The sequence below is a fragment of the Erpetoichthys calabaricus genome, chromosome 16, assembly GCF_900747795.2.
Source record: "Erpetoichthys calabaricus chromosome 16, fErpCal1.3, whole genome shotgun sequence".
In the NCBI taxonomy this organism is placed as follows: domain Eukaryota; kingdom Metazoa; phylum Chordata; class Cladistia; order Polypteriformes; family Polypteridae; genus Erpetoichthys; species Erpetoichthys calabaricus.
In genome coordinates this window covers 5543171-5570865 of record NC_041409.2, presented here as the reverse complement: position 1 = coordinate 5570865, position 27695 = coordinate 5543171, and the positions used below count along the sequence as shown (strand labels likewise).

Below are 27695 nucleotides of genomic sequence, written 5' to 3'. Positions count from 1 at the left end.
AGCTATAAAACAGAGCCTTGTGTATCCCTAGGCTGTTGTACACTACCGACAAAAAATATTCCGCCCCTTGGAAGTTTTCACATTTTATTCCTATACAACATTGAATTACAGTGATTTATTTGGGCTTTTTCGACACTCATCAACAGAAAAAGGCATGTTAATGTCAAAGTGAAACAGATCTCTGTAAAGTGGTCTAAATTAATTACAAATATAAAACACAAAATAATTGATTGCATCAGTATGACACACCTCTGTCCTCACTGGTGTAGCCATTTGGTTTTGGAAGTCACAGAATTAGTTCAGTAGAGATCAGCATGCACATTCTGAGAAACATGGAATGTTTGAGAAATGCTGGACAACAATGAACTCATTAAAGGGTATCAGTTTGACAGAGATGGAATAATATTCATAACAAGTCTTGTACATCACGTGTTTGCACCCCCTGTGACGGACGAGGTCGATTTCGCACTCCCTTGGTTTGAGAAGAAGTATGAAAAAATATGAGGTTAACGCAGAAAAACAGATCACCAATTGAAGCTTTATGAATAATGGATACTTTATTCACAGCTAACAAGAGGGTGGAAAGAGCAGCCTTCCACACCTCAACCACACAAATACAAGTATGAAATGATTTAATTATTTAGGAATGGATAGATAAATTAAGATTTTGTACAAATAATGTTTTTCATTTTTCTTCCTCGATGGATTCTGGCACCCCCAGCAACAGTTGCTCGCATCTCGGCATGGATAAGCCATGCACAGTCAGCTGAAATGAAATGTTCTGTTTTTGGCCACAGGGAAAATGCAGTTTTGCAAAAGCAAGGATCTGGGTTTGTCACAAACAACCAAATTTTCTACCAATATTTGAACACCCTTACAATGTGTGAGGTAATATGCAAATTTATACATTTTCCCCACCAGTCTACGTCATGTAATGTTAAAGCAAGCTGTATTCATGCAAATTGACTCGCACATAAAGATCATTGACTCAAGGGTAGATAAGCACATACGGTCATATGAAAAAGTTTGGGAACCCCTCTTAATTCTTTGGATTTTTGTTTATCATTGGCTGAACTTTCAAAGTAGTAACTTCAGGTGCATAAATTTGGGCACCCCAACAGAGATATTACATCAATACTTAGTTGAGCCTCCTTTTACAAATCTAACAGCCTCTAGACGCTGTCCTCCTATAGCCTTTGATGAGTGTCTGGATTCTGGATGGAGGTATTTTTGACCATTCTTCTATACAAAATCTCTCCAGTTTAGTTCAATTTGATGGCTGCCGAGCATGGACAGCCTGCTTCAAATCATCCTGTAGATTTTCGATGATATTCAAGTCAGGGGACTGTGATGGCCATTCCAGAAAATTGTACTTCTCCCTCTGCATGAATGCCTTTGTAGATTTCGAACTGTGTTTGGGGTCATTGTCTTGTTGGAATATCCACCCCCTGTGTAACTTCAACTTTGTGACTGATGCTTGAACATTATCCTGAAGAATTTGTTGATACTGGGTTGAATTCATCTGACCCTTGACTTTAACAAGGGCCTCAGTCCCTGAACTAGCCACACAGCCCACAGCATGATGGAACCTTCCGCCATGCAAAGCGATTTTTGTTATGACCAAATAACTCAATTTTTGTCTCATCAGTCCAAAGCACTTTGTTCCAAAATGAATCTGACTTGTCTAAATGAGCATTTGCATACAACAAGCGACTCTGTTTGAGGCGTGAGCACAGAAAGGACTTCTTTCTCATCACCCTGCCATACAGATGTTCTTTGTGCAAATTGCGTTGAATTGCAGAACGATGTACAGATACACCATCTGCAGCAAGATGTTCTTGCAGGTCTTTGGAGGTGATCTGTGGGTTGTCTGTAACCATTCTCACAATCCTGCGCATATGCCGCTCCTGGATTTTTCTTGGCCTGCCAGACCTGCTGGGTTTAACAGCAACTGTGCCTGTGGCCTTCCATTTCCTGATTCCATTCCTTACAGTAGAAACTGACAGTTTAAACCTTTGAGATGGCTTTTTGTAGCCTTCCCCTAAACCATGAGACTGAACAATCTTTGTTTTCAGATCTTTTGAGAGTTGCAGAGACTAATAATAGCTTTGTGGAAGATAAGGGAGGATCACAGAGAGAGGCACGGCATGTGACAGACAGCATGACGATGGGGAACATTGAAAGAGTGAACACAACATCAGAATCAGCGCCAGAATAGATGTTGCTACCTTCAGTAACTTTACAAGGAGTTTCCAGTAGTCATTTAGGAAAGTGATTCTAAAAGTACAGCTGTGGATCATTCATTGTTAAATAAATGTGTCCGTTATTGGGCTTTACTCTCATTTGGTGTGTGTGTCTCAGCCTTTCCATCTTGGTGCTCATTACGGTATTATTTGTAAAGTTGTTGCAAAGTAGCAACAATTAAAGTGCAGCTTAGCACAATATTCTATTTATTGTGTTTTTATTTTTCTTCTACTCCTACAATATTGTTATTATTTTTATTATTATCTTTGTGTTGAAGCCTTAGCATTAGTATCAGAAAACTAAAAAAAAAATCATCATTATATCCAAGGAAACTATAAAATGCCTTCATGAGTGCCAATTTGCAGCTTGGGCTGCAGTAAAAATGTGACATCAAGTACTCTGAAACGTGAACTCCTACTCCTCACTGGTAGTGGATGCAGGGTGCTGATTAACTACTGTATTTCAGGGGGCAAATTCTTATCTTAGTCGGACAAACAGTGCAATTCCTAGGAGTAATTCTGAGATGTATGATAAATATGGGCACAGATGTCAACCCAACTGAGAAATTGTGACTGAACTTGATAAAGTCTGTTCATTCACGGGAGCGGTTTTGCAAAAAAGAATAAGGAAAAATGAAGTGTCCAGATGTGCAAATATGCAGTCAGTTATTTTGTGTTATGTATTTGTAATTAAAGTAATTCAGATCCCTTTGCAGAGACGTGTTTTCACTTTGACATTAAAGTGTTGATCAGGGTCAAAAAAGCTAGATTGGAATCCACTGTTATTCGATGTTATATAAGAGTAAGATTTTAAAAGTCCCCTAAATTCATTTTATAAAAAGTGAATCTGATATTCATTACAGTATTACACAGTGTGATTTGTGGAGGAAATGTTTTTTGCACATTCAAAGCTGTCTAGTACCTTACAGGTCCAGGCTGAAACGTAAAGAGGACTCTGTTTTCACAGGCCTTAGATTGACTCTGTTCATCCACAAAGTGAACACCATGACAGTATTCCTTCATTGCATTTGCTGTCGCTTCTTTGAAGGATGCAAGGACATATCTTCATAACTGAAATACTCCACAATGAGATTTCATTTGAACAAAAGAAAACACTCTTACTGAATTCAAAATGCTCATTTTCAAATGGAACTTGAATATGCTTTCATTTTTTTGTTGTCATCTGAGACCTTGTGTGTGTGTGCGTTTTGATTTTGCTTATTTCACCATTTCTTAGCCAGTAAAACTGTACTAGTTTAAATGCTAAAATGACTTGTCTACTTAGACTTTACTTCATCTTTAAAATCTACAATATTTGTATAATAAACAATTAGAGTAAAAGGTACTGTAAACATAGAGGCAGGGTTTTGGGCTTTTTTTCCAAAGGCTTTGACATCAGCACTGATCTGAAAATAAATACTTGGGGCCCGTATGGTGTCAGATAACAGTTTGGTTTATTTTTCTTTGTGAATACTCAGGTAGAAGAGTAAATGTGGGATTGATAATAATCCTAATTTACCCTGAGTGTGCCCTGCAGTGGAGTTTTATCACATCCAGTATACTTCTTACTGTTCACCTGCTGCCTCCTGACTTTGAAATATGAGAAGTCGATCTATAAAATGAAAAATATTCATATTCTGTTCTCCCTGAGAATTTCTAATGTTGTAAAAGTACCAGTGGAGCTCTACAGGATAAAACTATTAGTGGCAATAAACATATGCATGCAACGACTGAGGTTAAGAAGCAGTCTTACACCATTTTAGGACTGATGAAGTTACTAAAACCGCTTCATAATGGAGGGGATTCATAATTTTCATAATTTTATTACTACATGCACCACAGAATACATTCCAATAGATGGTGAACTGCAAACGTTATCACTGAATACGTCCAACAGAGAGTTACCACCAGATGGACAGAAATCAGTTTATACACCTTAATAAAGGCACATGTGTTTGTGTACCTGTGTACCCAACATGTTGTTAGGATGAAAAAGAAGAATGTAAAATTAGGCAAAACATGTAAAAGAAGGATCAATAAATCAAAAATACCAAATAAGGGTCTAAAAATAAGAAAATTGGTCTTATCGGCCTGTTCTGTTGTCTGAAGTTGTACACCACCAACAGCCGCATGGTTGAAACTTGCTTGCACTCGCTCAGGCCACATGAACAAGATTTATAGCTGTAATGCTAATGACCGAGAACTTTGCATGGTTGGCAGTGGATGAGTGTTGCATGTCAGGAAACCAAAGCTCCAACACAACACAGGCTAGAGTTGCTAAGTTTATCCAATTTGGTAGAGACCACTGCCATGTTTTTCCAGCAAAACACTCTGACCTTTAAGAGAAGTAAGGTGAGCAACCAAAGCCCGGAGGAAATACAGAAAAATGGACGCCTCAATCCGAAGAGGAAAAGGCCACCACAAGGGAAAGGGATTGGGTGTGTATTTATATCAGACCAAATGGACGACCCATTTATCAAATAAGAAACAGGCAGCCTGTGCTGATTACTTAGACATCAACCCATCTTAGATGAGTAGGACAGCTAGCAAGTAAATAATCTTGTTTCCAAAAAGGCCTGAATGTCCTTAGTAATGAAGTGCAGGTTAGCTTCCATCACAAAAAGGTTAGATTTAAAAGAAGGTGTACTAAATGACTGAAAGAAACAAAACAGAGAAAAGAAACACTGGCTAATAGAAGAGATGATGGGGAAGATTTGGAAGAAATGGGAAGCAAAGATGTTTGATTGAAACCAACACTATTTAGTGAATAATGGGCTGTGAAGTATCGCTGAATGCATTTGAAAGTTTTTGGAAGGTGAACATGGTAGTCTGAATTAATTAAATAAATAATGCCAACTTCTATATATGAAATATTGTATATACAAAAGTGAAATAGCTGACAAAGTGTTACAGACAACTCTTTATAACATCAGAGAGTTACCAAGGAGCCTAAGAGATTATAAAGGATGACAAAAAATACCTGGAAATAACAAGACAAGAACTGCAAATAGATAAGAAGGAACAAGACAAAATGGAAGCTGAGGTGCATGCTGCATACCTTCCCACATGCAAGCCTACTTGTACGGTCCAGCACACTTTATATAAAGATGCCCTGCTTTGGTACTGCTTTGATATACTGATTCCTGATTTGTGCCTAGATAGATAGATAGATAGATAGATAGATACTGTTTAATACTGACTGATAGATTGATAGGATACTATCTAATACTAATAGATAGACAGCTAGTGAGTAAGAAAAAACATTATTAACTGAAATGTAAGCTATAATAAGAATGTGCTGTGCATTAACCGACAGTATAACATTAATCCTTTTATAAGCTGAGTAAAGATTCTTAAATTGTAACTGCCACATAGCCGTTGAAGTGTTGTAACCCTGATGGTGCAGAAGAATAGGGCAGTACATATTTTGCAAAGTGCTGTCTCTGTAAAACTAGCCATAGCTGAATTGCATAGCCTAATTTGGATGGGGAACCTGGGACTTTGGACATGCTGACTACCGTGTTCTTCTGCACGTACTGATTTATTGTGTCATCTTAAACTACTTGCAAACTCTGCGTGACCTCAAATTGAACTGACATACTTCCTCTTTTTGTTTAGCAAACAAACTGGTATAAAACTGAGCTAACTTCCTTTTTTGAGCAGGTTGTCTGATCTGACCTGTCAGTAGCAACTGGAGCTGGCAGGCGGGCAGCCTGCCTCCTCTCACCAAGAATAAAGAAATTGCTTTTTATTTTAAATTGGTGTTTTTGTCTCCCTTTGTTTTTCCGACTTCAGCGACTACACTAGACAGATAGATGAGATACTATTTAATTCTGATAGATGGAACTTCATTTCTAGTGCTGCTAGGACAGGGTCCCACCTGCTTACAACCTTCAGCTGGCTTAAAGCGTGCTCAAAGAAGTTATGCTAGACATACACATCTACTATACAAAAAATACATTTTCAAATCTACTTAATTTTGTATTCTCAATTGTAGTAGAAATTTGTAAAATTATACATACATCTATGTGATTCCTTTCACATTCAGGTTGTTATCTTTCAGGGCTGAAGAATATGGGCCAGTTGTACGAATGAATATGCTAAACCAGGTGTTTCTGATTGTGACCAGTCCAGAGGCAGTTAAGGTAAGCCTAGAAAATTTAAACCCATCAATTATTCTTTATTAAAGAAGGATCTTGCGCAGTAAATTTCTGCATATTAGTTAGGAGGGTCAGGAAAGAAAATGAATTTGTAGTACTGTATATCATGATCAGACCATACTATTTTTATATATGGGAATGTGTAAAGTTTTTTTAAATGCTTAGCAACATTATATAATAAAAAAATATCACACAAAAATCAGAAAGAAGCTCCTGAAATAATATGGATTTTCCCTTCTTATCCTAATAGTAGCTCACTCTCAGCACCACTAATCAAAACCTCAGGGATGCCCTGATTCATAAACTTAGCATATCAGCAGGCCTCTCTGATCCACCATTGTTGTTTCTGATTTAACACTTGGTGACAGACACCCAGCTTTGATTATCTGGTTCTTGCTTGTTTCCTGAAATCTGCTTATCTATTCATAGTTAAGTTTTTTCTTTTTTATTTGGTAACTATTTATATTCTTCAAAAACAAATTCATAGCTAGAATGTGTTATTATAAATTCTATGAATTCCTGTTTCTGTTAAATTCACATTTTATTCAGTTTGTGTATAATGTTGTTCTCCTTTGTTTAGGAGCTTCTGATGTCACAGAAGTATACAAAGGAGCCAAACAGTTACAAGCTTCTGTTTTCTTTGTTCCGACAGAGGTAGGCATCACTAGTTTAAAGGAATGTCAGATAAATGTATATTTGTTGTGCGCTGCTTTAATTGAACATTTCAGTACTCAAAAGTCACCAGGTCAGACATATACAAGTTTTGAGAACTGAATGATCTTGAGTTTTTGTCTGTTATAAACTAATTTTCAGTACTTTTTCTCCACTTTTTTGGTATTTGCTGCATTTCAGTGTTAAAATATTATGTTTCTTGTATATTCTTACTTAATTATTTTTATTCCAAGTTAATAGATTGTCATATCTTGTAATAATCTATCATCTTACGACATATGGAAGGATTTCTTTCACACTGTTACAAAATTATATTAAGTGTTTTCACTAAGTGTAAAATCATTATTTTTACATTTATGTATGTTGTCACAAAATCAAAGAAACCACACAAAGTTTTGGGGCAGCCATCTGTATTTTATTCCCTGGCTGCAAAATGGTTTAAAGGTTTGTACTGATGTGTACAGATTAGAGTCCAGAACAGAACTGAGGGGATAAACGAAAGGTGGCGGCTTTAAAGTTCAGTATAGGAAGTGACATCAAAGGGGCAGGAACTGGAAGGGTCTTCATCTATAGGCTCGCACCCAGAAGTGACGTCCAAGGGGCCGGAACCAAGAATGACATCATCAGGGTCAGGTGGAATTTCCTGTGAACGGTCTATAGAAAAGCGAGAGAAAGAGTCAGTGCACTCCGCTACCTCCCGGTCTGGCTCGGAATTACTCTCATTCAAGCCCTTTAGCTGCCTCCCATGTGCATGTTTGTGACAATGTATAACCAATTACACAAATGTCATAAATACAACCAAAACATATTGTAGATCAATATAAATCTAAAGGCTTTGTGCAGTGGTCTATGGCACTGATGTGTACTGTATATCTGTTAAGTGTCAGCCAGTAAATCAAGAGTGGTGTGTTAATAATCTGGATTCCTAGACAAAGCTAATGAAATCACAGAAACAGACAGTCGCACCCCCAGCACACGACATAAAAAATGTAATATTGTTGATTGTGAAACACAGGCAGTGTCTGTTTTCCGCATAATAACCAAAAAGTTGCCAGACTCACTGCACATTCGTATCACATCAAGTTTTGAGCATTCTGCTGCATAAAGTAAGCTTTCAATATGTGTGATCAATTAGAAAGGCCACTGTTTTGTTTGTAGACTGTCACTAATGAGCGACACAATGTTCATACTTCCATGTTTTAATCTTATCAAAAAGATGCACAAACTATTTTTTGTAAGCAGGCTATTTTCCTTTTTAGCCAGAAGTGAAAACTGATTAGAAATCTGCTTATTAATAATTAGAGATTATTATAAAATCTTATATTCTACTGAGTTCAAAGAAGACAACACACAATTGAATGCATTTCTGCATACATTACAGACACCACAAATAGATGCTTTAAGTGCTGAGGAACTGGATAAACCTCTGATACTATCAGAATTACTAGATGCTATAAGTCACTTCAAAGCGGGAAATCAGCAGGCCCTGATGGTTACCCCATAGAATTTTATAAGAAATTCTCCACTCAGCTAGCTCCCCTCTTACTGGCAACATTTACAGAAGCCAGAGACAATCAAATTCTACCTCAAACTTTTCGTCAAACATTAATCACCGTCTTTCCTAAACAAAATAAGGACTTGTTACAATGTGCATCATACAGACCAATTTCACTCCTGAATAATGATGTTAAGATACTCTCAAAAATTATAGCTAGAAGGATGGAGAAACTGCTGCCCTCGGTAATATCACAGGATCAAACTGGATTTATTAAAGGCCGACACTTATCTTTCAATCTCCGATGCCTGTTTAATGTAATACAGTGTATTCACCAACAAAGTCAAACACCCCAGAGATGATATTATCATTAGATGCAGAAAAAGCATTTGATATGATTGAATGGAACTACCTTTTCACTGCATTGGAGAAATATGGGTTTGACCCGAATATTTGTGCATGGATCAAACTACTGTATACCAATCCAGAAGCTTCAGTTTGTATTAACAACATTCGTTCAGATTACTTTAAGCTAGAATGTGGCACCAGACAAGGATGCCCCTTGTCACCACTGCTGTTTACAATCACCATTGAACCACTGGCGGTCCACTGTCGAAATTCTTATCAGATAAAGGGGATTATCAGAGAAGGACTGGAACAGAAAATTTCTCTACATGCAGATGATATGGTTTTATATATATTAGACCCAGAAAACACTGTGCCTGCAGTTTTAACAGCACTTACAGAATTTCAAAAGATATCTGGCCTCAGAATTAATCTGAATAAAAGTATACTCTTTCCAGTGAATTCACAAGCATATAATATTAGATTGGACACCCTACCTTTTACCATAGCAGATCAGTTTAAATACCTAGGGGTAAATGTCACAAGTAAACATAAAGCTCTTTATCAACAAAATTTTGCCGTCTGTATGGAAAAAATTAAGCAAGACTTGCATAGATGGTCAACCCTTCATCTCACTCTAGCCGGAAGAATTAACGTTGTTAAGATGAATATCCTTTCTAAACTTCTTTTTTTATTTCAAAACATTCCAATATATATCAATAAATCATTTTTTAAGCAATTAGATTCAACTATAACCTCATTTATTTGGAACTCAAAGCACTCATGTATCGAAGAGCGACCCTACAAAGACCTCAGGCAGAAGGTGGCATGGCTTTATCTAATTTTCAGTTTTATTACTGGGCAGCAAACATACAAGCCATAAAAACCTGGACACAAATAAATGAACATACACAGGCTTGGTCCACAATAGAAGTAAAATCCTTTAGTACTTCTTTATACTCCCTGCTCTGCGCTCCAATAAATGCAAGTTATCGCAAATATACTAATAACCCAATTGTGCTTTACTCACTCAGAATATGGAACCAACTTAGAAAGCATTTTAAGATGGAAAATCTTTTATCTGTGGTACCCCTGCAGGAAAACCACCTCTTTCAACCCTCGCAAACATATCCAGTTTTGAATACCTGGAAAAGATTTGGGATTAAATTGCTCAGAGATCTTTATATAGACAATATCTTTGCATCCTTTGAACAATTACGTTCCAAATTCAACCTCCCAGCTACACATTTCTTTCACTATCTTCAAATTAGAAACTTTGTTAAACAGAAACTGCCCGATTTTCCTCATCTCGTACCCTCCACCATGCTGAAAAAAATACTGCTCAATTTCGAGGAATTAGACACCATTTCCGCATTATTTAAAATTTTATTAGAGTCCCTTCCTTTCAAAGATCCAAGAGGACAATGGGAAAAAGATCTCTTAATCAATATATCAGAAAAGGAGTGGAAGGTAGCATTGCAGAGAATTCACTCGAGCTCCATATGCGCAAAGCATAGAATTATTCAACTTAAAATTATATATCGAGCTCATCTGTCTCGCTTAAAACTGTCCAAAATGTTTCCAGGGGAAGATCCAACCTGCGAACGCTGCAACCAAGCTCTTGCCTCACTGGGTCACATGTTTTGGGCCTGCACCAAACTAACATCATTTTGGACCAAAATTTTTAAGTGCCTTTCCGACAGCCTTGGTATCACAATCCCTCCTAACCCATTAACAGCTGTGTTCGGTGTTCTTCCAGACGGACTTGAAGTGGAGAAGGACAAGCAAACGGTGATTGCATTCACTACACTTTTGGCACGCAGACTTATTTTGTTAAACTGGAAGAATCCTAACTCTCCTCTGATAAGTCAGTGGGAAACCAATGTTTTATATTATTTGAAATTGGAAAAAATCTAATTCTCAGTTAGAGGATCTGTACAGAATTTTTTCAAAACCTGGCAGGATCTAATCAATAATATTTTAGAATAAGAAGAAATAATTATTTCCGCATTTCTTTCCCTTCTCCATTTTTTATTTACCTATATATATTTTTTCCTTTCTTTTGATTATTTTTGCCCTATTAAAAAGCCCTAAGTAATTCTCCTTTGGCCATGCTCTCCTTCTCAAGGGTGGGGTTTGATTTGTCTTCAATTCTTTTTTGGATAAATTGATCTATTTGTATGGAATGATTACAATAAAATTAATAAATAAAATTTAAAAAAAAAAAAAAAAAAGAAATCTGCTTATTGATATGCTTATTACAGAACAGCCAAGGCAGATGAGATGAGCCTGGAGAGTGAATATTAAATCCGGCCATTCTGGCACGTTCTGGCTTCTCAATTCTGTCTTATGTCAGAACTGACCTTCTATTGTTATAATGTGCACAGTAACCATGTACCCTTATAGACTCACATAAGACATTCAAAACAGAGGAAACTACTATATCAATCCAAAAAAGCTAATATCACATTATGTGACTTCTAGTCATGGGGTGTGTCAGACTTGCTGAATGAAGTTACTGATCTCATTGCCAGACCATGTCAGTTTGCATGGCTGAAAATCACAGAGCATGTCAAATTTAGCGAGTACATGACAACTTTTTTTTTGTTCTTTATTTCGCCTTATACAATTTCTTGCATTAGGAATTTGTTAGTTTTTGCATACCCCTTGGGGTCAGCGCACAGGGTCAGCCATTGTACAGCGCCTCTGGAGCAATTACAGGTTAAGGGCTTTGCTCACGGGCCCAGCAGAGTAGGATCTCTTTTGGCAGTGACGGGGATTTGAACTGGCAACCTTCTGGATACCAGCACAGATCCTTAGCCTCAGAGCCACCACTCCAGCACAGTCGTGTTTGCCCCTTTTCCAGATAATGTGCTTCCTGACAAAGCCGGTGCTGTACAAAGGTTTGACAGATATGGCGAGTTCAGCTGAACTCCCTACCCCTTTCTTTCCTTTTTCCATTCCTTTGCGGTACGTAAAAAACATGAGATATCAGACAGACAAGGTTCTTTTGTGTTTGTGAGATCCATCCACTATCCTTGTTCCTCATCGCTGCATTATATGTATTGTACTTCCAGGTAAGCGTTCATTGGTTGTCGGCTCTCATGCACAAAGAACCTGCCTCTGTGACTAAAGACAAAATTAGCCTCCGATTTTATCACAGCAAGTCATGGACTATTTAGACAAAGTCACTGACTGCCTCCAAACTTTAAGATTAAATGAAGGCCATAACTGAAAATCGCTGAAAATGTCATGTAATGTGACATTGCTAAGCAAATGGATGCAAATGACTGTCTAATTCAATGTCAGTCCTGCATTTATCAAAAACCCTGAGTCAGTTGAAGAATGCAGAAGCTTGTCTGTTGAGTAATTTTGTAATCCTGATTGGCTTTAATAGCAACCATAGCTTGTCACCTTACTCAGTCTTACCAACTGTAGACACTGCCTTCACAGTCAACACACAGAACTGACACAAAGTCATCTCCCAGTTTGGCATACGAAGGAAGAATTTGTCAACCAGTAGTAGCTTATAGGCCCAGTGTATTTATCACAGTTAGCTAGAGTCACACATTTAGCATTGGTAGCAAATTATCCTATGGGTTACAGTTGTAAGTGGACTAAAAACTCCATCTGAGCTAGACAGCTTAGATCAACACTCAGTTGGAACAAGATGGCATGGAATCAAACCTGTTAGGGTGTGGACAGGTTTGGGATGAAATATTGTAAGATAGGCAGGAGTGAGACTTAAAAATCAGTCCTAAAGTGAGGCCTCTGTGCTAGACTCCTGAAATTAATTCTTTGTCCATCCATGCATGCATCTACAGTGATCACAGTGAAGCAGTGATCACTTTTTTGCTTTGCACCCTGTCCCACCATAACCTGTTGTCTGTGTTGAAGAGTGAAAGTTTTAGATTCATCAAAAATTTCAGTCTCCCATTTTCGATGGATCTCAAATGTTTTAAGGTCCCTTGATATCAAAAACATCACTATATCGATGATGGGTGTGTGTCTGTGTGTCACAGTTTCTTGAGGACGGAAAAATACCAAACTCGAAGGTTAAGCCTGTTATGGCAAAATGTGGCTTAGTTTTTGAGACAAATCATGCAGGAAAAAGAGGCAATCTAGAGCAGGGGTGTCAAACTCCTGGCCTGGAGGGCCGCAGTGGCAGCAGGTTTTCATTCTGACCCTTTTCCTAATCAGTGACCAGTTTTCACTGCTAATTAACTCCTTTTCCCTTCATTTTAATAGCCCTGTTTTTAAGGATTCAGTCCTCTGAATGTATTCCTTTCTTCATTAAATGACAGCCAAACAGAAATGAGATGTGGAACGAGCCGACTGATGACCAGCTAAGCTGGGATTTCAAACTCCAACCAGTCTCTTAATGAAAAGCTGATTCTTGCTGTTAATTAAACCCGTTATTTAATTCCATGGCTTGTTGCTGCTCTCATTCTGCCACAGCAGACATTTCCATAATTGTTGATTTTTCTGTTTTTTCTAAGAACACCGTCACAATGTTTAGGTGACCAGAGAGATCAACCCTACTTAGACCATCACCTTTCTTTATTTTCAGATATTGTGTGATGGGCACAGGGGAGCTGGTCATGTATCTTTCACTTAAAAAATACCAAACTTATGCTTTAAGTTCTCTAATGTGCATGATCTCACTGTTCCAGTGAAGGTGCAAAATCTCTCAGTGTACAAGTTACATGCAAAAGGCAACCTTCCAAAGAGAACCCACAGGCAGGATGGGAGAATCTCAGGCCAGTCTTACTCCAGTTTTGCTTGCCTGCCAGATTTTGGTCGCCTGTTTTACTGAGCACTAATGTCACAGCTTGGCAAGTAGTATACAGTGGTTTTCCAGTAACTCCAGTGCTTAGGATGCCAAATAAATTTTTTTTTTTCTTTCATCGGGACCTTTATGTCATTTGGAGAGAGATTTTTCTTTGTTCCTGAACTTAGCATTCACTTGCCTTTTTAATGATGGGCGATTTCTTGCCATTTATATGGAGTTATATCCAAACATATGAAGATTCTTTAGGGTATTCTTTGGGTAGATACAGTGTGGTTGTTCACATGCACACAAATTTAAGGTGATTTGTTATTTATTAACAGGCCAGGAGTGGAGGATCTAGGAATATTTATTCATGTACAGGAAATTTTTATAAATCATTTATGAAATCTTTATGGAAATAATCATGCTGTATGCTCAGATTTAGGATCATTCCACACACATTTTTATAAATAAGGCCCCCAGTATCTTTGCAGGAAATCTATTCCCAGTAGCATTTTATCCAAGATTTTTATGCATTGCTAGTCACTTCTGGGTGGTCTCTGGCCATTTATGCGCATGCCCTGGAGGACTGGGGACCCTTTTGATCATAAATAATGTCCATGCCGCCATACTAATCTAAGTGGATTTCATTTCAAAGCAATGAAGCCTTGAATGATGTTGATAATGCTAAGCCCCCTGAAGTAAATGAGCCTTCAATCACAGTAGGTGCAGTGTATACTGTAAATCATCGTTCCTTTTGTTTCTGCATCCATGACTGAAAGCCACGACTTCATGTTTTCCCAGGCCTTGTGAAAACTGACTTGATTTCAATCTGCTCCTGTGACAGGAAGATCTTGGTTTCAGATATTGGTTTGCAGTTTGCCTGTTCGTTTTCTTAACTTTGAATGCTGTAATACAAAGATTTAATTCAATACTGTTTGTCATTCAGTAATAGCAGTGTACATTTTTGTAATTTATTTCTGAGAATATAGAATTTAATTGTTAAAAGCATATTATTTGCAAACAAGCAAATATGTCTGTGTGATCCATCCATTATCCAACTCGCTATATCCTAACTACACGGTCACAGGGGTCTGCTGGAGCCAATCCCAGCCAATACAGGGCACAAGGCAGGAAACAAACCCCGGGCAGGGTGCCAGCCCACCACAGGGCATACACACCAAGCACACACACACCAAGCACACACTAGGGACAATTTAGGATTGCCAATCCACGTAACCTGCATGTCTTTGGACTGTGGGAGGAAACCAGAGCACCAAGAGAAAACCCTCGCAGACACAGGGAGAACATGCAAACTCCACACAGGGAGGACCCGGGAAGTGAACCCAGGTCTCCTAACTGCGAGGCAGCAGTGCTACCACTGCGCCACCGTGCCAACCTGTCTGTGTGATACCTTCAGTAATTCATCCATCCATCCATCCATTTTCCAACCCGCTGAATCCGAACACAGGGTTACGGGGGTCTGCTGGAGCCAATCCCAGCCAACACAGGGCACAAGGCAGGAACCAATCCCAGGCAGGGTGCCAACCCACCGCAGGACACACACAAACACACCCACACACCAAGCACACACTAGGGCCAATTTAGAATCACCAATCCACCTAACCTGCATGTCTTTGGACTGTAGGAGGAAACCGGAGCGCCCGGAGGAAACCCACGCAGACACGGGGAGAACATGCAAACTCCATGCAGGGAGGACCCGGGAAGCGATCCCAGGTCCCCAGGTCTCCCAACTGCGAGGCAGCAGCATTACCCACTGCGCCACCGTGCCGCCCTTCAGTAATTCACCCTTTGGATAATCTGAGCAATTCCTTTAGCAGTTGAGACCACAAGGGGGCACCAGAGAGCCCCAAACCACAGACCCGGCAATACAGTAATCCCTCCTCCATCGCGGGGGTTGCGTTCCAGAGCCACCCGCAAAATAAGAAAATCCGCGAAGTAGAAACCATATGTTTATATGGTTATTTTTATATTGTCATGCTTGGGTCACAGATTTGCGCAGAAACACAGGAGGTTGTAGAGAGACAGGAACGTTATTCAAACACTGCAAACAAACATTTGTCTCTTTTTCAAAAGTTTAAACTGTGCTCCATGACAAGACAGAGATGACAGTTCTGTCTCACAATTAAAAGAATGCAAACATATCTTCCTTTTCAAAGGAAACAAAGAGGAAAGCAAATAAATCAGTAGGGCTGTTTGCTTTTAAGTATGCGAAGCACCGCGGCACAAAGCTGTTGAAGGCGGCAGCTCACACCCCCTCCGTCAGGAGCAGAGAGAGAGAGAGAGAGAGAGAGACAGAGAAACAAAGTCAAAAATCAATACGTGCCCTTTGAGCTTTTAAGTATGCGAAGCACCGTGCAGCATGTCGCTTCACGAAGCAGCTGCACACAGAAGGTAGCAACGTGAAGATAATCTTTCAGCATTTTTAGACGAGCGTCCGTATCGTCTAGGTGTGTGAACAGCCCCCCTGCTCACACCCCCTACGTCAGGATCAGAGAAAGTCAGCGCAAGAGAGAGAGAGAGAGAGAAAGTAAGTTGGGTAGCTTCTCAGCCATCTGCCAATAGCGTCCCTCGTATGAAATCAACTGGGCAAACCAACTGAGGAAGCATGTACCAGAAATTAAAAGACCCATTGTCCTCAGAAATCCGCGAACCAGCAAAAAATCCGTGATATATATTTAAATATGCTTACATATAAAATCCGTGATAGAGTGAAGCCGCGAAAGGCGAAGCGTGATATAGCGAGGGATCACTGTACACCACAAATTAGTAGGATAAAATGAAGGCTTTTTATTCTCTCCCAAGACACTTTCCACAATCCTCTCCTGACGTAAGCCACAATAATACAATAAATGAATAATAAATCACCAGTTCTTCCTCCTTTTCTTCTCCGTTGAGTGTTGCCTGCTGCCTCCCAACTCTGACTCGTTCATGTTTGGCAGCAGGGCTCCCTTTTATGCCAGATCCGGGGGTGTTTTCAGTGCCACATCATATCCTCTAGGAAACATTTCTGGGCCATAAGAAAAGTAGGGAGGTCCTCCCCTGTCAGTGTCCTCTATCGATACATAGGGATCCTAAGGAGGAGGAGGAGGCCAATACGCTTTCATCGCCGCTCTGGCCTCCCGTCTGGGTAATGTATATTTCCCTGTCTCACCTGGGATGTGCGTTCTCCTCCTTCACAGTGCAGTGTACATTCTACTAATTTAGCTGTACAGTCTTATGTAAAAACCGAACTGCGATTTCAGTCAAGCCTTTACCATTTCATTTGATCACGCTGACATTTCATATGAGTGGACATAAATGTTATTTGTTTTGGTTTGCTCCCTCTGGTATTATTTCCTTGAACAACTCGGCAAATGTTCTAAAGGGTTTTTTGAAGCTTATTCATGGAAGTGCACCTTATTAAAAAAAGAATTGATATATTCCGAATATACTGTATATGCTCACTAAAACAGGAAATTGTGCAGTTTAATAGGGTGATCTACCAATTAAATAGAAATTGTTCGATCTAAGGTAGAAGAAATTCCACATGAATATCAGAAAAGTCATCTTTCTCTGGCGGGGAAAGTACAGTGGTGCTGTCTGCCCTTTGATGTGGCAAACACACGCAATGAGACCCCTATGCTTGAACTGGGTATGTAATGAAGTGGAGCACAGATGGCTTATATAGGTTGGCCCTGAAAGCCATTTTTGCCATCCATATAAAGTACAGAGCCATAATGGCGTGGTCCATGCAGACAAATGATGGCCTTTAATGTACGGCTGTAGAGAGGCTCGACATTCTTACACCAGACTGTATGTCTTATCTAGGCTGAAAAGCTCCCCTGTCTACTAGATAACACAAAACAGATTAATACATATATACTTTTCAAAGTCTTTCTTAATTCTTGCTGAGAATTTAACAATGCTTTCTTTCTTTACAAAGATTTTTTGGACTTGGACTTGTGACTGACATAAACCATGATCGCTGGTACCATCAGCGTAGAATTATGGATCCAGCTTTCAGCCGAACGTAAGTACTGATTTTTATGACCTTTGATGTTAGTGTTTCTGATTGATAGAATTCAAAATGACAAAATATTTCACTTTGGAGCATGTAAAGTGAAGTATATTACACCTGGTTTTCACATACTTTAGCTGCTTTAAATGAACTAATTAGGAAAACTTCAGAGCCTTCACCCGCAGTTAAAGGCATGCCTTATGTGAGAAAGACTTCTTAAAAATAGTAAAGGCTACCTAAATTGTCCTGTAAGAATGGACGTCGCATTTAAGGTACATTTTACGAGGGACGTTCAAAAAGTTTCCACACCTTTTTTTAACTCTATTTATTAAGAAATCCAAAAACAAATGACATCACTTTTCTACATAGTCACCTTCGTTTGCGATGCAATTTTTCCAGCGTCATACCAACTTTTTAATGCCCAATTACTATTCTTCCCGCCTTCACTGTTTCTAACCAAAATATAAAAGTGCAGAAACTTTTTAAACGTCCCTCGTATTACTATGCACCTTTTGGAAAAGCAAGACACAAAGTGAAGAATGTTTTTAAAACGAACATACATATGCAGCGATTTATAATCCATATTACTAACCGAGATTGGTAAACCGGATATGGACGCAGGAGACATAGTGCGCAGGCGCCACACAAAGCCCCCATCCCCAGAGTGAAACGGGAGAGACTACGAACAGTCTGACATGCCGCAAGCGGGATAAAGCGAGGTCAGAAATAAAAGACAGAGTAGGAAACAAAGTAAAACGTCATAAAGAAGTTAAAGAACGGGGCCAAACACATGGAGAGCAGGTTACAGATGATGAAAACTGGAATGCAACAGCTTCAAAAAACCACGAAACACATGCACAGCGAGATACAGAATATAAAGGCTGAAAAAACGACAGTTAAACGTCCACACCACACAGCGGAGGCAGACCCAGAAGGTGCAGGCGCCTACATCGCGCGTCGAAAGGCGCGGGAAAGTACGAAAGGCAAAGGCGCCTACACAGCATGGTAAAACCCGACATAATACGGAAGGCGCAGGCGTTGCCGCCATATTGTGAGTGGCACTACTGCGTAGTGAAGGCGCAGGCGTCACTGCCATATTGTGCGTGGCACTACTGCGGAGTGAAGTTAGGAATAATGTGCTGCTTGGGATCGTACAAAACACCGAACGCGACCCACCGTCTGAAACTGCGGAGGCAAAGCAGGCACAGGTTCAAACCGAACGAGCTCGAGTGACGGATATACACCTACAACGCGCGTCTCAAACCGCAGAAGCAGGGCAAGCACGGGTTCAAAACAACGCAAGCTCCTACAACGCGCGTCTGAAACTACGGCTGCCCAGCGGGCACGGGTTCAAAACGGCGGGGGTAGGCGAGTGAAGCAAGCAGGGGGCGAAGCCCCCTTGTAAATGTTTAGAATGAATGAACATCTGATTCTGATCTGTTTCTGATTCTGAGCTAAGAGGAGTAAACATGGCTTAACATTTCATTTTCATACAGAATTACTGTCTTAAATGTAAGCATTACATTTATGTATCCCAAAAAACTATGCTTTGTCTTTTTTATGATATAATGGTCCGTGTAATGAAGGTTATGTATAGTGGAACTCTTGTAAAAGGTGATTTGTGAATTTTGGATAATAATTATTTGTAGCCCTTCTCTGACTTTGGGAGTTTTCATTAGGTTTAGGAGTTTTCAGTCGGCTTAAGTGGTATTCAGTTTAGGCTCCTAGTATCACTTTGTATAAATGCCAGGTTACATGCTAATATTAGGACCTCATTATATATATCAAGGTCAAAATGTATAAAGTTTAATAAATCTGTATATTGATTAGTGTTCTTCCTCGTCTTTTGGTGGCTCCCGTTAGGGCTCGCCACAGCGGATCATCTTCTTCCATATCTTTCTGTCCTCTGCATCTTGTTCTGATACACCCATCACCTGCATGTCCTCTCTGTATTGATTAGTGTTGATCAGTGAAATTTGCTGTGTTCGCTAGTAACCTTGTTTGCCAATTTTTTTCCCCCTGAAAATTCGCTGTGCAGCCAGCTTAGGCAATCTTTTTTTTTTCCCCTGAGCCCCATGATGATTTGTGAGGCCAGCATGATATCACAGAGCTGTAGTGGCCAATGTTGGGTGGGATAGGCCCCTGAAGAGATAATCCTCCTCCCTTGCATCATAGATTCATAGTCAGCAAGCTACAGAACAGAGAATAGAAGTGAACACCCAGGGGTGGCCAGTGTGCAGTTCTTCTTCTTCTTCTTCTTCCATGCCCTCCATTACTCTTGTTAGCGCAGAGTGCGAGTCCTTCATCACCCAGATGCTGGAGCATAAGCGGCCCCTCTCGTACAAATCCAGCATCAAAATGGGTACCTGGTAAAGTCATTGGCGCTGCAGCTCCTGCTGTTTCGGCTGGTGGATTCGGCAAGTCCTGGATCAGTGGAGATTTCCTGCCCCTTACTGCCTATTCCAGGGACTAGAGCAGTCCCTTGTATGCTGTTCTCAGTTTTCTCCCACTGGTTTTCTGTAGCTCTTATGTGGCAAGCCTCACACTGAATTCATGATTTCTGCTTCTGGAAATTTTCCTGCTCCTCTTGTTTTCTATCAATTTTAGTTCTGATATTAAATTCTATCATTATTATATCTGATGTACTGTATCTTGTTTTTGCCAAGCTTCAGTGAATTCATGTACCCTGCTCCTGTGCTACTGTCTGCAAGAAATTTTACTGTTCTGATATTTAATTCTGTTAATTGTTGCATATCTGGTCCAGAGGCAAAACTCAAACTTTATTCATTTTCAAAGGTCCGTTTGTGTCTTCCTGAAATTAAAAGAATTCAAAGGCTTCCTGTAGAGAGCTGATTCCCTGCAGAGGTGCTGGGCTACATGACACACGAGGCAAGCATCTCACACAGGTTAAGCCAAGTGCATCACGCAGTCAAACACTTATAAAGGTTTTTATTACCTTGAGATATGAGACTTGAGTGTAACCACAACTGATCCAGCATTTCTCTGAACTCTGTCTGAGTGAAAGTGAGTTTTCTCTGTAACCAAGCCGGCTCAAGAAAACGACGATGCAGCCTGATTTGTGACATAACGTTATCTCTGTGAGGCACAGCAGCACATTGGTTAGCATGGCTACAACACAGCTCAGGTCACTGCTTGGCCATAGTAATTAGTCCAGCATAATTGGCAGACTCTTCCTTAGCCCTCAGGGACACTTAAATGACCACTGCACAATTATAATCCACTAGTCCAGTTTCTCCTACTCGACTGACTTCAATGCATTTCTAAGATTTGGCCAAAATTCCCAAACCATTCTGTCTTTTCACCAAACTCGAGGCAAGGTAAGTTCAGCGGAGTTTTGCCTATCACTCATGTTGTTGTAACAGTGAACATACCTGTGCTGAACTCACTCCATCCCATTAAGAAAGGAAGAAGATCACTAGGAGGTAACACAGAGGTTTTGGACAAGGACATCAAGGATATGGCAGGATCAAAGCTGAAGACAGGAACCAGGAAAGCAAGCAAGTACCAACTGAAGCTAGAGACAGTGATGTTAAACAGAAGTTGTGGTCAAACCAAGAGGTTTAATTATACTGTAATTTATTAAGTAATTAATTTTTTTAAGCTGTATGCCTCCATTTTATATAGGCAGGCAATGATGACACACTACAGCATGTGATCTCTGTATCACGTGGCCTGCAACAGGTATAGTGACTATAAATGATATGGCCCAGAACATAAAATGTTTGTCCCAAAATTGAGATGACTATGCAAAAAATATGACTCAAAATGGTGTCATCACAATAACAACGAAGTATTTCAAAAAGTGCAAAAAGTGTTCATGAGTGAGGGAAGAATGGAGCGGGAGATCGACAGGCGGATCGGTGCGGCATCTGCAGTGATGCGGGCTCTGCATTGGTCTGTCATGGTGAAAAAGGAGGTGAGCCGTATGGCAAAGCTCTCAATTTACCAGTTAATCTACATTGCTACCCTCACCTATAGTCATGAGCTATGGGTAGTGACTGAAAGAACGAGATCGGAATACAAGCGACTGAAATTAGTTTCCTCCGCAGGGTGTCTGGGCTTTCCCTTAAAGTTAGGGTGAGAAGCTCGGTCATCCGGAAGGAGCTCAGAGTAGAGCCGCTGCTCCTCCGCACTGAGAGGAGTCAAATGAGGTGGCTTGGGCATCTGATTAGGATACCTCCTGAGTGCCTCCCTGGTGAGGTGTTCTGGGCACATCTAACCGGGAGGAGGCCCCGGAGAAGATCCAGGACAGGCTGGAGGGACTATGTCTCTCGGCTGGCCTGGGAACGCCTCGGGATTCCCCCGGAAGAGCTAGTAGAAGTGTCTGGGGAGAGGGAAGTCTAGGCATCTCTGCTCAAGCTGCTGCCCCCGCGACCCGACCTCGGATAAGCGGAAGAGGATGGATGGATGGCAAAAAAAAATTTCATTCACACAAACATCACAAAAATGAGAACTAGAAGTTAATAAATAAAGTCACTCAAGACGGGTATGATTGTTAAATAACTCATGTGGTTGATAATCCGTTACCATTTCAGATGGGGTAACTATGGGGTTATACCACCTGAAGAGCCACCCACCGATCCATTCCAGATTTCCCAGCTACTTTAGGTTTGGTGATTTTTTTAATCCTATACCTTACTAAAAACATAGATTTTGTTTGTGCCAGCCTCTAATGCAGTGGCATGTTGTGCTGAAATTCTTCAAATATGAAAGGCAGAAGTTTCAACGTAAAGCAGTATTTCAGATAAGGAAGACAAATGATTTTAGGTGAGGAAGACATTTTGTGGTCAGGTAGTAATACTCACTAATCATGGAGACAAGCTGCATGGTCTTCAGCACAGACAAGTAAGAATTTCACTGTACTCTGTGCATGTGACAGTGCTGACAGTATAAACCTATAATACTTTTGCTATTTCTTTTGTTATCCATTTTGAGTTAGTTCTTTATTTCAGTCTTCCACACAACATACATTTGGTTTTTCTATATTTAACTTGTATTTGAGCAGCTCCTTTTTGCATTATGTTCAGGACCTGAAATTTCTCCACCTTAAATATTCTTATTCTGTTGGATGGTGTTAGCCTTTGTTTTTATGCCTCAGTCAAACCATGAGGTTGATAAAGGGATATCTTTGCCTAACCCAGGGGTGGGCAGATTCAGTCCTGGAGGGCCGCAGTGGCTACAGGTTTTTGTTCTAACTCAATTGCTTAATAAGAAGCATTTATTGCTCAAGTAACACTTCTGCTTCACTTTAGTCATCTTGCTTGTTAAGATTTTGAACCCTTATTGCTTATTTTAGTCTTAAACAGCTGTAGTCTCGGTTTTTAATTGCTCCTTATTAGCAATAAGATGCAAATTACAAAAGAAACCAGCATTTCTCCATTTAGCTTGTTTCCATTTGCACCTGTGTGTATTTATCATGCACTGTTGGGTTTAATTAAATACTTGGAAGGAAAGTGAAGAGAAAAAAGTGAAGCACTGAGAATAACTCGCCTGTTTTAGACTTCAAATCATTTGGATGATATCCTTAGAAAGGAAAAAAAATCCAGGATATGAGAATGACCTGACATGGCAGAGTTAAACTAGCAAGCCATGAAATTACATAATTGACAAGGATTGTATTTTAATTAAGCAACTGGGTTGGAACAAAAACCTGCAACCCCTGTGGCCCTCCAGGACTGAATCTGCCCACCCCTGGCCTAACCCCACGCTCAACTAGGATTAGCCCCATTAATGTGTTAGTAATTCTTATCTTACTTATGGTCAGGCAGCTCGTAAAATTACTTAGAAACACATTCCACATGTGCTGTCTATCAAAAGCTTTTTTCAATATCAAAATTCACAATTGATAACTCCCAATGGCTTTCTGTGGTAACATTTATGGCATTTTTAAGCAATCATAAATTATCTGTTGCCTCCTTTCCAGGAATTGCACAATTTTGACTTCCATCTCTGACATTTTTTTTACTCCTACCAGCTAATGCTTCAGCTACTAGATTATTATGAGCGGAGTTAATGACCACCGTTTTTAAATTTATCTTTGTTTCTTTTTAGGAATCAGTATTCATCCACCCATCCATTATCCAAACCCATTTAATCCACGTCCTCATTCATGAAGAGCCAGAGCCAATCCTGGCAGGACGAAACTCGAGGCAGGAAAGAGACAGGCCGTCACAGGGCATACACACTCACACATGCGTGTGACCACCCACGCTCAATAAATTTTCTCTTTTTTAGTGCTTCTCAGTAGTGTGTAGTGTCCATTTTGATGCTCCTTGGTTGTTCTTCTTTCTTCTTCTTTCCACTTTCTTTTGAAGAAAAAGCTAATCCTGCAATTTTCATTTCCTAGAGAAATACACATCTCTTCTATGCCAGCTATGCTTAGGTTTCCAGTAACACTTAATGTGTGTTTAAATTAAGGCTGTCAAAGTTAATGAATGCAAATAATTTCAAAAGTATTTCTTTTTTATTTTAATCTAATTTAGTGCATATGTTCTTCTGTAGTGCTTACCACGTACTGTAGACTTGTCTGTTACAGCCAACTTAGAAGGAACAAAGTGTTTGATTTTAGCTTTCAGTTTAAAACTCTCCAAGATAGACAAAATAACAATGTCAATATTTGTAAACTTAGTGCTTGGAAAATTAATTATCATAGAATTGATATCTCCTAAAATGAAAACATGCCACTGTAAGAAAGTAATGTTTAGTCACCAAAATCCATACCAGACTACAATCCATGAATATACAACTGGGTCCATGTCTATGAATCAAAGAAAATCTAAAACATTAACTGTTGGTATTGAAAAATGGACTGCAACAGCCTGCTGGCCTCTAACTATAGTTGAAGAGAAAGGGCTGTGAGGTGTCATTCAGATAGTGAATTCTGACAATAGTGATGGGCATCTGATTGGCTCTACTGATTTGCTTTTTTCAGACTATGCAATTATGTGAATCGATTCATTTGATTTGTTTGATTCATCAGCAATAAAAACCTATACAGTGGAACCTCGGGTCTCGACCATAATTCATTCCAAAACTCTGGTCGCAACCTGATTTGGTTGTGACCTGAAGTAATTTCCACCATAGGATTGTATGCAAATACAATTAATCCGTTCTGGACCGTATGAGCTGTATGTACAGTTAGGTTCATAAATATTTGGACAGAGACAACTTTTTTCTAATTTTGGTTCTGTACATTACCACAGTGAATTTTAAATGAAACAACTCAGATGCAGTTGAAGTGCAGACTTTCAGCTTTAATTCAGTGGGGTGAACAAAACGATTGCATAAAAATGTGAAGCAACTAAAGCATTTTTTTAACACAATCCCTTCATTTCAGGGGCTCAGAAGTAATTGGACAATTGACTCAAAGGCTATTTCAAGGGCAGGTGTGGGCAAGTCTGTCATTATGTCATTATCAATTAAGCAGATAAAAGGCCTGGAGTTGATTTGAGGTGTGGTGCTTGCATGTGGAAGATTTTGCTGTGAACAGACAACATGCGGTCATAGGAGCTCTCTATGCAGGTGAAAGAAGCCATCCTTAAGCTGCGAAAACAGAAAAAACCCATCCGAGAAATTTCTACAATATTACGAGTGGCAAAATCTACAGTTTGGTACATCTTGAGAAAGAAAGCAAGCACTGGTGAACTCAGCAACGCAAAAAGACCTGGACGTCCACGGAAGACAACAGTGGTGGATGATCGCAGAATCCTTTCCATGGTGAAGAGAAACCCCTTCACAACAGCCAACCAAGTGAACAACACTCTCCAGGGGGTAGGCGTATCGATATCCAAGTCTACCATAAAGAGAAGACTGCATGAAAGTAAATACAGAGGGTGCACTGCAAGGTGCGAGCCACTCATAAGCCTCAAGAATAGAAAGGCTAGATTGGACTTTGCTAAAGAACATCTAAAAAAGCCAGCACAGTTTTGGAAAAACATTCTTTGGACAGATGAAACCAAGATCAACCTCTACCAGAATGATGGCAAGAAAAAAGTATGGAGAAGGCGTGGAACAGCTCATTATCCAAAGCATAGCACATCATCTGTAAAACATGGTGGAGGGAGGCAGTGTGATGACTTGGGCGTGCATGGCTGCCAGTGGCACTGGGACACTAGTGTTTATTGATGATGTGACACAGGACAGAAGCAGCCGAATGAATCCTGAGGTGTTCAGAGACTACTGTCTGCTCAAATCCAGCTAAATGATGTCAAATTGATTGGGCAGCGATTCATGATACAGATGGACAATGACCCAAAACATACAGCCAAAGCAACCCAGGAGTTTATTAAAGCAAAGAAGTAGAAAATTCTTGAATGGCCAAGTCAGTCACCTGATCTTAACCCAATTGAGCAGGCATTTCACTTGTTGAAGACTAAACTTCAGACAGAAAGGCCCACAAACAAACAGCAACTGAAAGCCGCTGTAGTAAAGCCTGGCAGAGCATTAAAAAGGAGGAAACCCAACATCTGGTGATGTCCATGAGTTCAAGACTTCAGGCTGTCATTGCCAGCAAAGGTTTTTCAACCAAGTATTAGAAATGAACATTTTATTTCCAGTTCTTTAATTTGTCCAATTACTTTTGAGCCCCTGAAATGAAGGGATTGTGTTCAAAAAATGCTTTAGTTGCCTCACATTTTTATGCAATCATTTTGTTCACCCCACTGAATTAAAGCTGAAAGTCTGCACTTCAACTGCATCTGAGTTGTTTCATTTACAATTCATTGTGGTAATGTACTGAACCAAAATGAGAAAAAAGATGTCTCTGTCCAAATATTTGTGGACCTAACTATAAATATATATATTTTTAAAGATTTTTAAGCACAAAAATAGTTAATTATACCATAGAATGCACAGTGTAATAGTAAACTAAATGTTTACTTCTTCTGCTTGGGCTCCCGCTCCCTCTCTCTCTCTCTCTCTCTCTCTCTCTCTCTCTCTCTCTTGCTCGCTGCACAGAGAATGCACAGGGAGAGACTGAACACGTGCGGAAATCATCAGCGCGTACGAACCGGAAGGGAAACTGGCTTGTTCGTCACCCAAGTGTGTGGTCGTGAACAGATGCAAAAGTTTGGCAAACTTTTTGGTCGTAACCCGATTTGTATGTGGTCAGAGACGTTCATGACCTGAGGTTCCACTGTACTTTTTTTGGGGGGTGGGAGTCTTCTTGAATGAATTGAAAATACATTTTCATATATTTATAATATATAATTTTAAAATTATACGTTATACATGCTTCTAATTCACATCATATATTACTAACCTCTTTGAAAGCATTAAACATGACAATGAAGTAGAAATGTATAATTAAAATAAGACACCCAGTTCAAGATTGATAGGTAAACAAGAATTGTGCAACTTGTTCTCGGGTAATGATTCAGTGATTCACTTCAGGAATTTAATGTTCAAGAATCACGTGACTCATTCTGTGGTAATATTCAGTTTACAAATCAAATGAACGAGAATCGTGCAACATGTTTGCAAATCAAATAAATGAGAATTGTGTTACTCTTTCATGGGTAATGATTCAGTTTAACCTCAAAACAATTGGTGAATAATATATGCTCAGTGCATTCAATGAGCTGTAAAAAGTGTATTCTAAAGCAAAGTTGGAGGCAAAATGTTAGAACTAAATTAATATTTTTATATAAGTTTCAGTTTTGTGTGACCAATTTGTTAAATATATAAAGAGACATTAACATATTAAATATTATGTTTATACATTCTGTGTAAAGCAATTCCTATAATAAATTGTGCAAAACAATTAAAACATTCTAATGTAAATGTGTTGTTTACTGTATTGTACTTTTGTGATAGACAAGAGAATGGTCAATGATAGAGTCTTCATTTGCTGATAATGTCCTAACTAGAAAGAAACATAATTAAACTGAACGAAAATCACAAACTAGACAGACTGTACTTGCACATGCACTTTAAATATCTAAACAAAAGAGGCTGATGGCATGCATTT

General features: G+C 39.5%; 1 protein-coding gene and 1 long non-coding RNA gene across 4 annotated transcripts in view; one reads left to right on the top strand and one right to left on the bottom strand.

Annotated features, from left to right (window-relative positions):
• Nucleotides 1-27695, bottom strand: part of LOC127526086 (uncharacterized) — a 289571-nt gene that overhangs the window by 227370 nt on the left and 34506 nt on the right. The gene's annotated exons all lie outside the window — the stretch shown is intronic.
• LOC127526081 (cholesterol 24-hydroxylase-like) overlaps nucleotides 1-27695 on the top strand; it is a 191937-nt gene that overhangs the window by 141285 nt on the left and 22957 nt on the right. For 2 of the 3 annotated variants that reach the window (XM_051920165.1, XM_051920166.1), the window contains exons 3-5: nucleotides 6307-6388; nucleotides 6984-7057; nucleotides 17633-17719. In XM_051920165.1, coding sequence (XP_051776125.1) covers nucleotides 6307-6388; nucleotides 6984-7057; nucleotides 17633-17719 — 243 coding nt within the window. The remainder of the gene's footprint in view (nucleotides 1-6306; nucleotides 6389-6983; nucleotides 7058-17632; nucleotides 17720-27695) is intronic. The other variant, XM_051920167.1, reaches the window with a different exon arrangement.